This window comes from Armigeres subalbatus, unplaced genomic scaffold, assembly GCF_024139115.2.
Source record: "Armigeres subalbatus isolate Guangzhou_Male unplaced genomic scaffold, GZ_Asu_2 Contig292, whole genome shotgun sequence".
NCBI lineage: Eukaryota > Metazoa > Arthropoda > Insecta > Diptera > Culicidae > Armigeres > Armigeres subalbatus.
Window position 1 is genome coordinate 34,359 of NW_026943033.1, and position 14,559 is coordinate 48,917.

General features: G+C 36.6%; 1 protein-coding gene across 1 annotated transcript in view; it reads right to left on the bottom strand.

Moving 5' to 3' along the window:
* LOC134203911 (uncharacterized) overlaps positions 1–6,014 on the bottom strand; it is a 10,332-nt gene extending 4,318 nt beyond the window's left edge. Inside the window, exons 1-6 of the mRNA XM_062678748.1 lie at positions 5,852–6,014; positions 5,565–5,689; positions 5,227–5,382; positions 4,569–4,667; positions 3,220–4,299; positions 764–1,237 (exon numbers count right to left, since the gene is read on the bottom strand). Coding sequence (XP_062534732.1) covers positions 764–1,237; positions 3,220–4,299; positions 4,569–4,667; positions 5,227–5,382; positions 5,565–5,689; positions 5,852–5,945 — 2,028 coding nt within the window. The 5' untranslated portion in view covers positions 5,946–6,014. The remainder of the gene's footprint in view (positions 1–763; positions 1,238–3,219; positions 4,300–4,568; positions 4,668–5,226; positions 5,383–5,564; positions 5,690–5,851) is intronic.
* Positions 6,015–14,559: the final 8,545 nt, after the last annotated feature.

The following is a 14,559-nucleotide window of genomic DNA, read 5'->3' on the forward strand; positions in this document are numbered from 1 at the left end:
TGAAAAATGGAATCATTATAATAATATAATGATATAATTGTATCGATATAAGAGTATCGATTGGGTAAATCGGTTATGAATACGCGGAACTAGACCATTTTTCCACTCCAGAATCACGGCCAATTAAATACATTAAATATCACTCATATGTTACAATTCAGTAGGTACACTGAAAATGAGATTCAGAGTCACTGGTCATCATTTGTGATATTCAAGTTAAAACGTACGTGCTCGAATAACAGAACTGACAGCACAGAAATCGTCGATGGTTTTGGCCCAACCAGCGAATAACCACTGTATTCTACGAATTCCAAATGAATAATGAATTCAGTTATTATAACACCAAAATAATCCACAATGATAATAACAACACGAGGTATTTGGTAGGTATCAAAATGGTTGAGATAATTACCATAAGGTCACTTGAATACCTAGAGAATACCTAATTGTAATTTTGGCTTCTTAACGTAAAAACTAATTTATTCATTTATAACAAGCTACTATATGATTACCAGTATCAAGGTTCGTTCCAAATAATGAGGTATTAATGGCCTTGCATAGTTGCATAAGAAGTAAATCAGCAAAAAATATGCCTAATACTAATGACATACTTCAAATTAATAATCAAAAAGTCATTAGTATACCAGAATAATCTATTGAAGTTCCTACCCAAATATAACAAGTATACTACGGGAAGTATACTACGCTTAAATATGGTTCAAATATTTATAAGCTTTATACATAGAATATTAAAGTTTCCTACCGTGTCAGCTGATTCCTTTGGGAAGCGTAGTTTTATGCAATGGACATAATTCTCCAGCATAAACTTCGAAAGCTTTCGTTTGTTGGAATCTGGGTGGCTCCACGAACTATTGAGGTGATAAGCAGCTATGATGGAAGCGAGCTCTTTTTTGCTATCAGTGGACAAGATGTTATTTGAATTTTCGAGTAAACGTTTACCAATGTCTGTTTGCTTTAGTAGTGCCGTGAGCTCATTCGGTGTAAAAAAGATGATTGGTGCAACATTCTCCAAGTCACCGACCACTATGTCCTCGTCTTCCACCCCCGATGATAATGAAGTGGTTTGATTCTTTTCTGGTACTACTACTTCCTTACGAACATGGTTCATATCCTGATCAACTTGGGAATTTTCACTGCAATGTACTGTCACTTTATTTGAGGTGGACCAGCTTTCTTTGCTTGTTGTACCATGTTGCTTCTTGGACGTTGATGGATGCTGCAAAAACGGATAAAATTCGTTACAGCATATATATATATTAGATCTGTTCACCATTTTCAAAAGTATTTCAGATTCAAAGTGCCACCCCTCTATTTCAATGAGTATCTTAAATGGAGTCTCCTGACCAATTTTCAGCCAAATCCATGGAGATTTAGAGGTGCATCAAACGAGATTTGTGATTTTTCAGACTTTTTCGTAAAAATATCATCTGAACGCATCAATTTAACTCCACATAATAAAAGGATTAGTCGTTGATAGCTTCTTTAGACTATTATCTACCACTTTGTCATTGATACTAGGATGTTTAGAGGGCTTATTCTATGACTTTTTATTAGATTTAGCTGAAAAAAATGCCTTAAAACCAGAAAAATAATTTTAGGTGCTTCTGGGGGTAGTATAAATTTTCAATATATGCTCAATTCAATTTTCCCTTCCATTTCCTTCGAGTGTTGCGGAAGTTTCGTTCATACATCACTTTATTCTGAAAAATAAGCTTCGGCATGTAATAATGCAGTTTTCATGAAATACTCAACATTTGAATAGGGTAGTCAAGCAAGACCATTCCCCCCATGCTAAAACAAAGTTGACCATGGTTTATGAGCAATGTCATCCAGTATGCTCGACCCGCTGGTATGGATCTAGAGTGGGCTATGTGGTAGTGTCAGGGCCTGCAGATCAAGAGGTCCACGGTTCGAGGCGCTTAGCAGTTAAAGATATTTTATTTATCAAGCCAGGTAGCTAATTCCATGTTGTCGATAATCTGTCGCGGTCGGAAACTTCCTTTAAATTGAACATTATTAAAAAAATCTTATAAAGTTTAAAAAACATCTTGATTTATTGGTTATCCTCTCCTTAGTTATTGTACCACACTCATGGCCCAAACAAAACCGGATCGATCTCTCCCATTAACAAACCAGTACTTCACAATTGGTGGCTGCAATGATGGGCATGAACTTATTATAATCTTAATCATTGAAGGTTGTTTGAAATTAGTCAGTGGCATGAGTGATGCAATAACTAGGAGGAGGGTATGGAATCACATTCAAATGTAGTTAACGACCCAAAAAGTCATTGAAAACATGGCATTTTCCATAAGACTTGACAAGAAAAAATCTTTATAGACTCGGCGCCTCAAACCGGGGACCTCTTGATCTGCAGGCCCTGACACTACCACATAGCCCACTCTAGATCCATACCAGCGGGTCGAGCATACTGTATGACATTGCTCATAAATCATGGTCAACTTTGTTTTAACATGGGGGGAATGGTCTTGCTCGACTACCCTATTCAAATGTTGAGTATTTCATGAAAACTGCATTATTACATGCCAAGCTTATTTTTCAGAATAAAGTGATGTATGAACGAAACTTCCGCAACACTCGAAGGAAATGGAAGGAAAAATTGAATTGAGCACATATTGAAAATTTATACTACCCCCAGAAGCACCTAAAATTATTTTTCTGGTTTTAAGGCATTTTTTCAGCTAAATCTAATAAAAAGTCATAGAATAAGCCCTCTAAACATCCTAGTATCAATGACAAAGTGGTAGATAATAGTCTAAAGAAGCTATCAACGACTAATCCTTTTATTATGTGGAGTTAAATTGATGCGTTCAGATGATATTTGTACGAAAAAGTCTGAAAAATCACAAATCTCGTTTGATGCACCTCTAAATCTCCATGGATTTGGCTGAAAATTGGTCAGGAGACTCCATTTAAGATACTCATTGAAATAGAGGGGTGGCACTTTGAATCTGGAATACTTTTGAAAATGGTGAACAGATCTAATATATATAAATAGGATAGGACTTAGAAAAAGAGTTTGTGTTGATAATTTAGAGCTTTTTAGTGGAATGTCTTCACTTGTCATAAGACGAGACACTCAAGACGGCCTTACTGTCGAGGTCGAAACACGTATATGTAAAGATACAATCAAGCGGTGGAACTAAATGGGATAGTACTGACTCGTCTTATGCTCACCTGATAATCTATTCCTTTTGTTGATGACTGAGTTCCAATATCCTTATTATCATTATTGTTCTTTAAAGCGACAATCGATTCCAACGACGCAACACCGGAAAATGTGGGATTATTTGACAATAGCTTAGGTACAACTTTAGCCTGTCGGACATCGGTATTCTGTTGATTTGATTTCCTCATTGGTTCACTTGTATCGATGCCGTCGTAAGTTTCAGACTCCTTCGGCGAAAAATCAGACGTAGAAATATGGGTTACTGTCGCGCATCGTGATGAGTTGGATATACCTCCTGAAAAAGGGAACAGCTCAGTTGCTCCGGTTGGTGGCACAGGTTCAGCTGCGGTCGCATTCGTTTCTGATTGTTGCTCAACAGATCCATTTTTCTGTTGAATAAATCCACTCATTTCATGCGACACATCCTCAAATAGATCGATTTCATTCGGCAGGCACGGAGGTTTAGGCAGAAATTTTCCGGAAGTAGTAATACGGCTCACTGCACAGCTGGTCTCTTTCAGGGACAGTTCAAAAGTAGGTTCTGCCTGACGAGGCAAACTACTCTGAACATTCGGGGTGCTTACCGCATTACTCGTTTCGAAATTTACACTTTTAAACGACGTGGGTTTCTCCGAGGGTTTCTCTGCCAAGATTCCAGGTACTGGTGAAGACTTCTCACACCTAGTAGTGCGGGATGCCATGCATTCAGACAGTTTGAACGATGCACTTCGTGAAGAGTTCTCGTAAGGCGGCTCTGTTCTGATATTTTGGCGATTGTAGCTTATATCAGGTTCACTCAATTTGGAAATTACACCTACAGAAAATTCTGTTTCATTCCTAGACGTAGGCTGTGATTCCGTTAACATGGGAGTGTGAACTACTGTACGTGTAAGTGCAAAGGATGATACGATCTCGGGAAGAAAACACTCCCCCGGCGGCTGCTCAGGTCCGGTTCCGGTTTGTCGTAGGCTTTGTTCTACAGGTCCAATCCTTTTGCACTGAGCGGATTCCTTTGGAAGAATCTCCGAGGATGATGGAGCTCGTTCAAACAAATATGCTTCCGCCAAGTTCAAACATTTTGATGATTGCTATGAACCAGAAAAAAGAAACAGTAATTAGTACTACATAAACGTAATAACACTTTTCTTTATATCGGGACTATTTTGCGATTCTGGCGAACATGATTTTGTAAAAAAAAAAAACAAATTGACAATTGAATAGCAAACTTCTGCTGTAGCAAGCGTTTTTTTTTTTGGAAGAACCTTGGTATGTATCCAGCAAAATAAGTTTTGCTCTATCAGATTAAGGAATTAGCTTAAAAAAAAAAGTTTACATTAGTTTACAATCGTTTAGTCACCTGATCATCTCCCGGGTCGCGTTCTGTTGGAATTATGTCCGGTGCTCCACCGGAACCCTCCGCTTGATCTGTAAGTTTTGTTACACTCGCCAATTTTCGCTGTATATAAATGATATATAGTAAACAAAGTAAATTATTTATAAATTAATTGTTTAATATCATTTGTTTTTATTTGAAATTTAAAAGATGTTCATGCCACAAGCATGAACAATATTTAAAATTTACCAGAAAAATAATGATGTCTGTTGGAAAATAAACAACGACCTGTCAAAAATAACCCAATGCGTGAACACGGAGTGAACTTATTTTTCAAGTTTTCAGGAAAGAATAACATTCAAAATAGGACTAAAGCTTATCTCATTTTTTTGAAGAATTATGGAGAAAGCCATTATTTTAGAATTTCATAGAGAAAGTCCTTGTTTAACGATGTAGAAATGATTTCATAATATAATCAATAATTCTGAATTGAACTGTATTGTTTACGATTGATCATTAGAAGCGTAAAGGGGTCCCCACAATGATGAGCGCAGCGGCGCGTTTTGACAGAAAATACATGGGTTAACTGTCAAAACGCGCCACTGTGGCCATCATTGAAGGGACCACTTAACTGTACCAGTAGTTTATAATAACGTTACATTAATGAAGTGCATTTACTCACCGGTTCGATCACCTCCGGAGCATCTTGTTTGGTTTCCTGATCGCGACAACCTTTTACCGTACGAATTATACCTTCAGCTTGCTGTGTTTTGTGCACTTGCATCAGTACGTATGACTGCTCCAATGCAGGAATGCACTGTTGTTTTTCGCCGATCCCCTGAAAAAGTAAATAAAATATACATAAATATTTTTATCAAATGAATGAATTCTTCTCTCTGATTAAAACTCGGAAATAAGCCCAAGGTTTAATTTTGAATTTCGTTTCTATCATAGAAGAAAATTTAAAGTGGATCGCAAGGTCAAAACAAGTTGTTTTTAACCTAACATTTGTATGCTTACCATTTGCCGTTTCCATGTCGATATGGCCTGATGAACGAAAGTGGCGTCTATTGTGGACCCATCTAGGACCCATCTCCACTCGTCCACGGAAAGGGAGCCGAATGATTCCGCGGGAAGCTGATGATCTATGAAAATAAATGAAAGATTATATACTGTGACAATTTTGTGACCGTCCAAAAAAAATGCAATGAGTTTGGTGTTAATATCGGAAGAAGTCTACCAACATTGTTTTCATCCTATATGTTTGTTTCATGTTGTTCAGAGTTTAGATATTTTTTTAAACTTACCCATTAATGCTACAACCACATTATGCGGGAGCTTTAAAGTTGTCGCCACACGAATTAAATATTGAAAATTTTGATCAACAACTCTCACGTCCATGTTTTTCAAATTAAATTGGAACTTTTTTCACGCTATACAACACAAGCTATCGATTGCAAATGGCGCGGATACGGGTTCTTTATGCTCGGCATGAATTGTAGAATGAACAGTCAATATATTTGACAGATTCATTTCGAATGATTTTCGTAAAGGGGCTCAGCTATGATCAAAAGCATTCCAATACATTATACACATCATTCGCATTACAAGGCATTCGGTTACGCAATGCGGGAGCATTCATTTTTCATACCGACATTCATTCAGTCTTTGTATAAAAGTTCATCATAATATAAGAAGATTGTCATCCAGTTTGTGGTCATACGGTTGTCGTCTGATCGTCACACTGAAATAAGATTTCCAGATTTTGGTATGGATGGTCGTACAAATCTTACGAATCAAGGAGGAGGTTTTTGTTCAGTGTAGGTAGACGGTTTGACAGTTCAATAGGTAGATTTGGCTTCACTCTTTGCGTAACTCTATATAATAGACTCTGATATGGTGGTCTACGACGGTTCCAGGCAGTTGGACATTTATAAAGATTCATAGTGTGCACAACGACCCGGCCTGGGAGGAGATTTTCATATGGGACGTGGACGTGGCTCTATGGGTTGCGAGATACGAAGCGGCACAGGCACCAAACAGATAGATGTAATGATAACAGATAGATGTAATACTGATAACAGATTAGGCTGACCATACGTACCGTATTTAACGGGACAGTCCCGTTTTTAGACCTTTTTGTGCTGTTCCGTCGTAATCTAAAAAATCCTCAATTTGTCCCGTTTTTCATTGATTCTGCCAAAGAGCTCCAAAATATTATTCAAACAAAATCAATATTTTAGGCTAGGATCTAAAATCAAATACCTACAAAGAAAGTGTTTTTTGTGTCTTTATTAGAGAGATTAACAGCCCTCGGCTGGATCATCTCTCAACAAAGAAATTGTACGAAACCCACAAAAAAAAGTGTTAGATGTTATGTTATTAGTTTTGTTTTTAGAAGAATACTATCTATGCCGTTTTGTATTTTCCATTGATCGATTTTTCTTTAGATTTTTCATAGTTGATGACAACATGTGCTTCTCCGGGCAATTTCTTTCATGCAGTTTCATTTCAATTATTTTTTTCTGCTTCTTCCGGAGGCATTACAATTTGGCCAATTTCATCAGTGGTAGTAACTTGATAGGCAAATATTTTCTGAAAATCAGGCTACGCCTCAACGTCAATAAAATAAAGCGCAGGGACAGACATTCTAATTTTCAAATTAGGCTCATTTTCAATTATCCTTTTTGAATTTTCCGAAGTAGGTAATTCATTTTTTTTTTCAAATTTGCTTTATCACATATTTTTACATCAAATGATTGATTTGATTCTTTTCGAACAATTAAAATTTATTCAAAGTTTTTCTGAACAGTTCTGAATATTTCGAAATCATCCACTGAAAAAAAAACGACGGCAGGGAAAAATAATTTATAAACCAACTGAACAAAATCGAGTTTAAGGCAGTTTCAAACCGAGGGAAAATATGGTCGGATTAAAAGCTAGATTTAAGGTCCGCATGTACTTTAAAGGTAGTTTGTACATCAGGGGCTTGTCTCAAATTTCGCTTTCAAGAGTTACGGGATTCCGTTATGAAAAATTAGAAATTCGGCCCGATTTGAAAAATAATCAAGCGACAATCTCCGAGAGCACGAGCTGTAAACCAGACTACAAATTGCCCAGGATGTTTTTTTTATCTTTTGCAACGAAATTGTATGAGTCCTGCTTTTTTGGAAGCACATGAGCACGTTTATTCTCATGCGCCAACCATATTCATGGGAATAATTAAAATTACTTTTTTACCAATTATCAAAATATTTTTTCCCACTTATATTCATGTTTTCATATGTTTTCTCATGGGAAAACTGTCAAAACGCACGCAAACGTATGCATTGTGTTTGGCCCATTAGACTTCCAATGCACAAAACCGGCCTCAAGGCTACCTTACACCTCGGAAAATCAATTTTGAAATTTCCACAGCTCTTGAATTTTATCACAAGGTTTTTTAACATGTCCCGTTTTGCAAGCGCGTTTGTCCCATTTTTTTACCGAAATGATCTGGTCAGCCTATAACAGATAGATATCTATCTTTCAAACGGAAAAAGCATAAACTATTATTATGTTTTCTTCCACTGTGCGATAGATCCGGTAAAGGTGAAATCCAATGGTTAAGAAGGACAAGGGTTAAGAAGGATGTCTAATGCTTGCTTATTAATCTACTATTCAAACGCAATTCGACCACACTTTTAGAGCATCACATCATAGTCGAACACAGAACTTTCAAAATCATTAGTTCAGCAAGGTTTAGCACATTGTTACGTACACTTATGTACACTTTCCCAATGTGCTGAAATGCGATAAAACAAAAACGTTAGTTCGACCTTAAATAAAGGTGGTAAACAAATAAATAGGCCAAGTCGAATATTAGTTGGATGAAATGCTGAGATGAAATCTGTCTAGCGAATTATTCAGTATCCATTTTATTCAGCTATGAAGATTACAAATAAACAATAATTCAACTTAGATGCTTATTTGTAGCTTGTCGTTGTTTGTTGGGATGTAATGAAATCGATGTGTGGTTTGTATCTGAGATTAATTCAGCATTTTACAACAAGGTACGTAGTTTTCTGAGTATTTGAATCCAGAAACATCTATTTATTTATTAAGAGCACCATTTTCAACTTTATATTGGCCACACAGATTGAATTTAATTGATTTAATCCTATTCTGTTTAAACTGCTTTACTTGTGTTAAAATCTAACTTTTCATTAAGTTGATACTTTTCCTAATTCCTACTTTTCCTTTTCTTTAATAGAGCGATTGATTGTTTATCCTCGCGATGGTCATCTTCTTCTTCTCCTTCTTATTGGCATTACATCCACATATAATAAACGATTGTTTGTTTATCATCGCGATAGTCATATGAAGTTTTACTCACACATGTGAAGTTTAGCAGATCGTTCACCATAACGACCACCAACTACAAACCTGTCCCAATTCCAAACTGCTGCTCATGTTCTAGTCCACCTCATCATGCTATGAGTATATATTTATCTATTTACATAAAAGGTGTATTTGTGGGAAATAACTGAGAATCCAAGATGTAATGCTCAATATTCGGTATAAATACAAACTTACATTAAATAATTAATAATGCTATTCAAAGCAATGTTCTCAAACATCATTGGTATCTGATTTGCTGTCTTATTTAATTTCCTTCTCTATAATCCGATTGATGAATCCACACCAAAATATTAACCATTACATACACATTTTTTTTCACTTGGTTTGCGTGAGAGTACGATCACCAAAATGTTTTGTTCTGCGTTCTGCGAATGAGTAAATTAATTAACAAATACAGAACGATCACGCGATCTTCGAGATATTTGTTCTGCTTTGTGTGGGTGAATGGATTAATCAGCAAATGAAATATAAGTGCGCGTCCGATCGTGTTTCCTCTAATAAGCAGAACGATCGCGCGATCATTGAGATATTTGGCTCTGCATTGTGCGGGTAATTAAATTAATCAACAAATAAAAATTTAGTGCTTGTTCTATCGTGTTTGTATTAGTACGCAGAGCGATCGCGCGATCATCGAAATATTTTGTTCTGCTCTGTGCGGTTGGTTAGTCGATTAATTAATGTGCGTTAGATTGTGTTTTTGTTTAATCTTCACCAAAATACACGCTACACACGGCAAATCGTTTACCAAAACGAACCCTTCTACAATACCTACCTCATGTATCCAACATCCCAGTGATTTCTCGTGGAAGTGCAGATGACTCATCGGCTTCCATCAAAGCGAGTATCACGTCAACATTCTCCTACCCATTACTTAATTGACCTGCATTCGGACACGGCCGACGCTGGCATTGCTTAATATTTGGGTCACCAGTTCTCACACATTAAGGATGGTGTTAGTCCCAAACATCATCTGTTCTCTGTATAATTACAGCTGACCTGGCAATAACGGAGTAGCAAGCGTGGGTGGAAAATCATACTCATGCTCTCTCGGAATTAGAGAATATGGATCCAAAGCTGAATATGACTAATATCAAATGAATAAATCAAGTCTATATAATAAAAATGAAATGGTTTGTGTTCGTATCCGCATAACTCGAAAAAGGCTGGAAGGATTTTCTTCATTTCTTCATTAGATATGTTCGTTATCATTTCCGACGGGTTTATATGATATTTTCTCATGCGAAAATCCCAAATAAGGTGCAGTAAATCATGAAAAACTAATATTAAGAATTGTATGGAAATTTAGCATGGGAAGTTCACAACGCGCATTTTTGCCTACTATGCAGGACAACTTCTGCCGGGTCGACTAGTTTTATATAAATATTGATCAATTATTTTTTATGATGCTGCAGCATGTGCTTGTGCGCGGAAAAATCTCAATTTGTCCCAAAGTGCCTGGCTTGAGCACCACTGGTATAGGTGTATTATAGTGGTAATATATACGGCGACCCCTTGACTATAAACATCACACGGCGATGTGTGCCATGGTGGATGCATATATTAAGGGGAAACTATAGTTCAATGAAGGCAATTAAATGCAATTATTTGTAACCTACTATCTTGTTCTAGGTTCTTTGTAGAATCATCTCTTTTATGTAAAAATAAATTGGTTTGTGTTCGTATCTGCATAACTTGAAACGGATGGATGGATTTTATTCTTCTTTCCCGAGCAGGAGCGACGACCTCGATAACAGAAATTGGTATGAAGTAGCCTTGCATAAGAGGTAAAATACCAAAAACTTTTATGCAGAATACTTGAGGCATAACATGCATAGGTATATCAATACCAAACGAATAATAATTGGTTATGCATTTGGTATTGAAATAGAATTTAATAACAGAGTATGTTATGCCTCAAGTATTGTTCATATTAATTTTTGGTATTATCACTTTTGTATTTTACCTCTTATGCAGGGCTAGTTCATAACAGAGTATGGTATCAATAGCAGAATTAGGTATTATTGAGCCAATTTCTCCTGCTTGGGATATGCAAAAATAATATTCGACCGTTTATACTTTATGAAAATCACTAGTAAAATTAACGGGCTTGGTGGTCATATGGCTACCGCTTCTGCCTCATACGCAGGAGGTCGTGGGTTCAATCCCAGGCCCGTTCCGTTCCTTCTACTTTGTATCTTTTCATATATTTCACATGTTCTAGCAATCGCTAGAACTGGAAATGGGCTTTCCTACCGTTTCCATCTTCTATCCCTATACCTACAACTTGATTAGTTCTAGCAGGTAACTGTTAGAATTCGAAATGAGCGAAAAAGTTCGTTTCGGCATCCAATTAGAATACTACACCACCCTTTCATAACTATCACATTGGCATAACCTTTCATAACTATCCCGTTAACCAAGACGAACCATTGCCATAAAACCTTAACCCCAAGATTCCAATAAAATTCCGCAGGAACTCGTGGCGAGTGCAGAGGTGTTCTCGGCTTGCAGTGGGCGAGTGACTGCATCATCAATTCCTTCCCATCCCAGATGACCGTGAGGACGTGGCCAGCGCCGTTATCGACTATCCAAAAATACTAGAGCTCTCGGACTGTGCACATTGAGGTTGGAGAGAAAATCCCATGCTTCCATCCATTGGTTCCCTGTGCAATTGCGATTGTTCTGGTCGATCACGGAGTAGCAACTACGAAATGCACGGTCATCATGCTCATGCTCATGCTCAAAAAAATCACTAGTAAAATTGTAAAAAACGTGAAAAATTTATGTTAGGAATTATACGGGAATTTTTTTTTCGTTTGTGTTGAACAGAACCATAAGTGTTGTGTCTAGTCTCGCGTCGCGTTTTATGTATGTGATTATTGTGATATAGTTCTTACGTTAGCACAATCTCTGGAAAATGAGTGAATTTTCCATGGGCATTTTACAACTTGCATTCTTGCCTTATAAAGGATAATGTCTGCCGGGTAAGGTACTGAAGTTCAAACATATTTTAACCTCTTCTTATGAATTCCAAATTCGTTTTTGTACACAGATCTGATTTCATTGCGTTTGCCATTTCGGGAGGGTTCAGCTGATCCACCAAATTCGTATCCACTTCTTTCCTAATTAATCAGTGCACTGGACTCTGGAGCTTGAAGATTCATCAGCCTAAGATTGAGTAACGTTTTTATAATTTACTCCATTGACTCCAAAAGGAGCAAAAGGTGGGTCATCTAAAAGCAAATTATAGTCGTTCCATACTCTTCCGACCATCATTCATAAGCAGAGGCGCATCCAAGATGAATACACCACTAGGTGTTCCAATCTGCCAAATTCACGATTCAGCCATCTTGGATTTTAGTATGGGAGAGCCAGCCGGTTTGTTTATGTTTTGCACCGAAAATGAATTTTTCACCCCCGCCTTCTTCTCGTCCATAAATTGGGCAGATTGAAACACCTAGCTGTGTATTCATCTTGGGCGCATCCACGTTGCAAGTCGTGGGTAGGACAAATTTGAAATGCCAGTTTGGGCAACAGTTATGGTATTAGCATTGGCTTTAGGCGATTCGCAAAAATTCGTGGTTGTTACAAGCCTAGACTATTTTCCAATTTTTTCAATTAATCACATTTGCTGATTTTAATAACTTTTTTTTACCTTTGAAAAACTTTAGACCAAGGATATTTCTAATCATTTAATAATCTGGGTTCGATCATTTAGTAGATTGTCAATAAATCATTCCAGATGCTGAATTCTAAAATATTTAGTATGGTGATCTTCTAGTGCGAAGGTTTTTCTACAACTCTGCCTAATAGTTCGTTAATTGAATTCCTCTTATGACGGACATAAAGTGCCAGTTCCCGAGCAGGAGAAATTGGCTAAATAATACTTAATTCTGTTATTGATACCATACTCTGTTATGAACTAGCCCTGCATAAGAGGTAAAATACCAAAGGAATAATACCAAAAACTAATATGCACAATACTTAAGCTATAACAAACTCAGTTATTAAATTGAATTTCAATACCAAATGCATAACCAATTATTATTCGTTTGGTATTGAAATACCTAAGCATGGTATGCCTCAAGTATTCTGCATATAAGTTTTTGGTATTATTTTTTGGTATTTTACCTCTTATGCAAGGCTAAATCATACCAATTTCTGTTAGCGAGGTCGTCGCTCCTGCTCGGGTTGCAGTAATAAAAACTGAATGATTGATATTTTGTTATCATTTAGTATTTAAGTTACTGCAACTAGCACATTACCTCCGTTTTAGTGAAATTCAAACAACGATTTGTAAGACAATGTTGTAGAAAAATCTTCAAATAAGAAGTCCACCATACTACACATTTTGAAAATCAGCCTCTGAAATTAGTTAATGTTGACGAACTACTAAATGATAGAACCCAAATTACAAGATGATCGAAAAGATCCTTGCTTTAAACATCTAGAACGCTTTCGGGATTATAAACTGCTCAAAGTCCTAAAGAACAATCAGTAGTCTATTCCTTTGGGATCTTAGAAACCTATTCTAAAGACTCTGATTAAATTTTAAATCACCTTCTAATAACACACAGATTTTTGCCGGCTAATGACTTCATATGATCTACCTATAATCATGGGTAGGACAATGCTTTGACTGTCCCACTCAGGGAAATTCGTGCGTAGGACATGTCCTACTTGTCCCACCCACTCCCGGCGCCACTGCTCATAAGTATTAACAAGAATACACAGGATTTTGTTTTTACACGATTTTTTTTCGCTCGTATTTTTGATCGTGAGACTTCAATTTGCCACCAAATTCTTCGCAACATGTTTAAAAAAATCCGGAATAAATCAAAGAAAAATCACATAATAATTAATGTACGTTAAACATTTAGGATAAGTGGAAAATTGAGAAAATATAAATCGTGTAAAAACAGAATCCAGTATAGTAAGAACTAGAGCACAGTGTGGTAGACGGAAAGGTGTCTACCCAGAATTATAGGCTAAGCTTAGAATAAAATGATGACAGCTGCTCGTTGCTTCAATAATGATAGTGGTGCCCTAAACGGTACACGTATTTTGTTTTAAACTATTATAAAATTGTGGTAAATAAAATCGAGGTTTTCGTATAAAAATGTACCATAGTGCTTATCGAACAAACAATACATGTTCGATTTATTCTATGGTAAACAATAAATTCAATGGTATGCGTATTGTTCTGGAATTTAGTATCAAAATTGTATTACTGTTTTACAGTGTGTTTAAAGTACAATATATGGTAACAATTTATACTTACTATACTATATTTCTAATGTATTGTAACAGATTTGCTTGGTATCTAATTTTGATGTTTTTAATTTAGTCTGATGGTATTACTAAAGAAAACTAGATCCAATATGTATTCCCGGTGAAGGCCGTTTAGTATATACTCAATCCAGTTGAAACCTGAAATTGGGTGCTAGCGAAGTTGGATTTTTCTCACAATCCGTACGTTAAACCTAACTTCGGAAGTGGTGCGCTGAATAGCGCTTCGCGATATGAAAACAGCGCACCACTTCCGAAGTTAGGTTTAACGTACGGATTGTGAGAAAATCCAACTTCGCTAGCACCCAATTTCAGGTATATATGA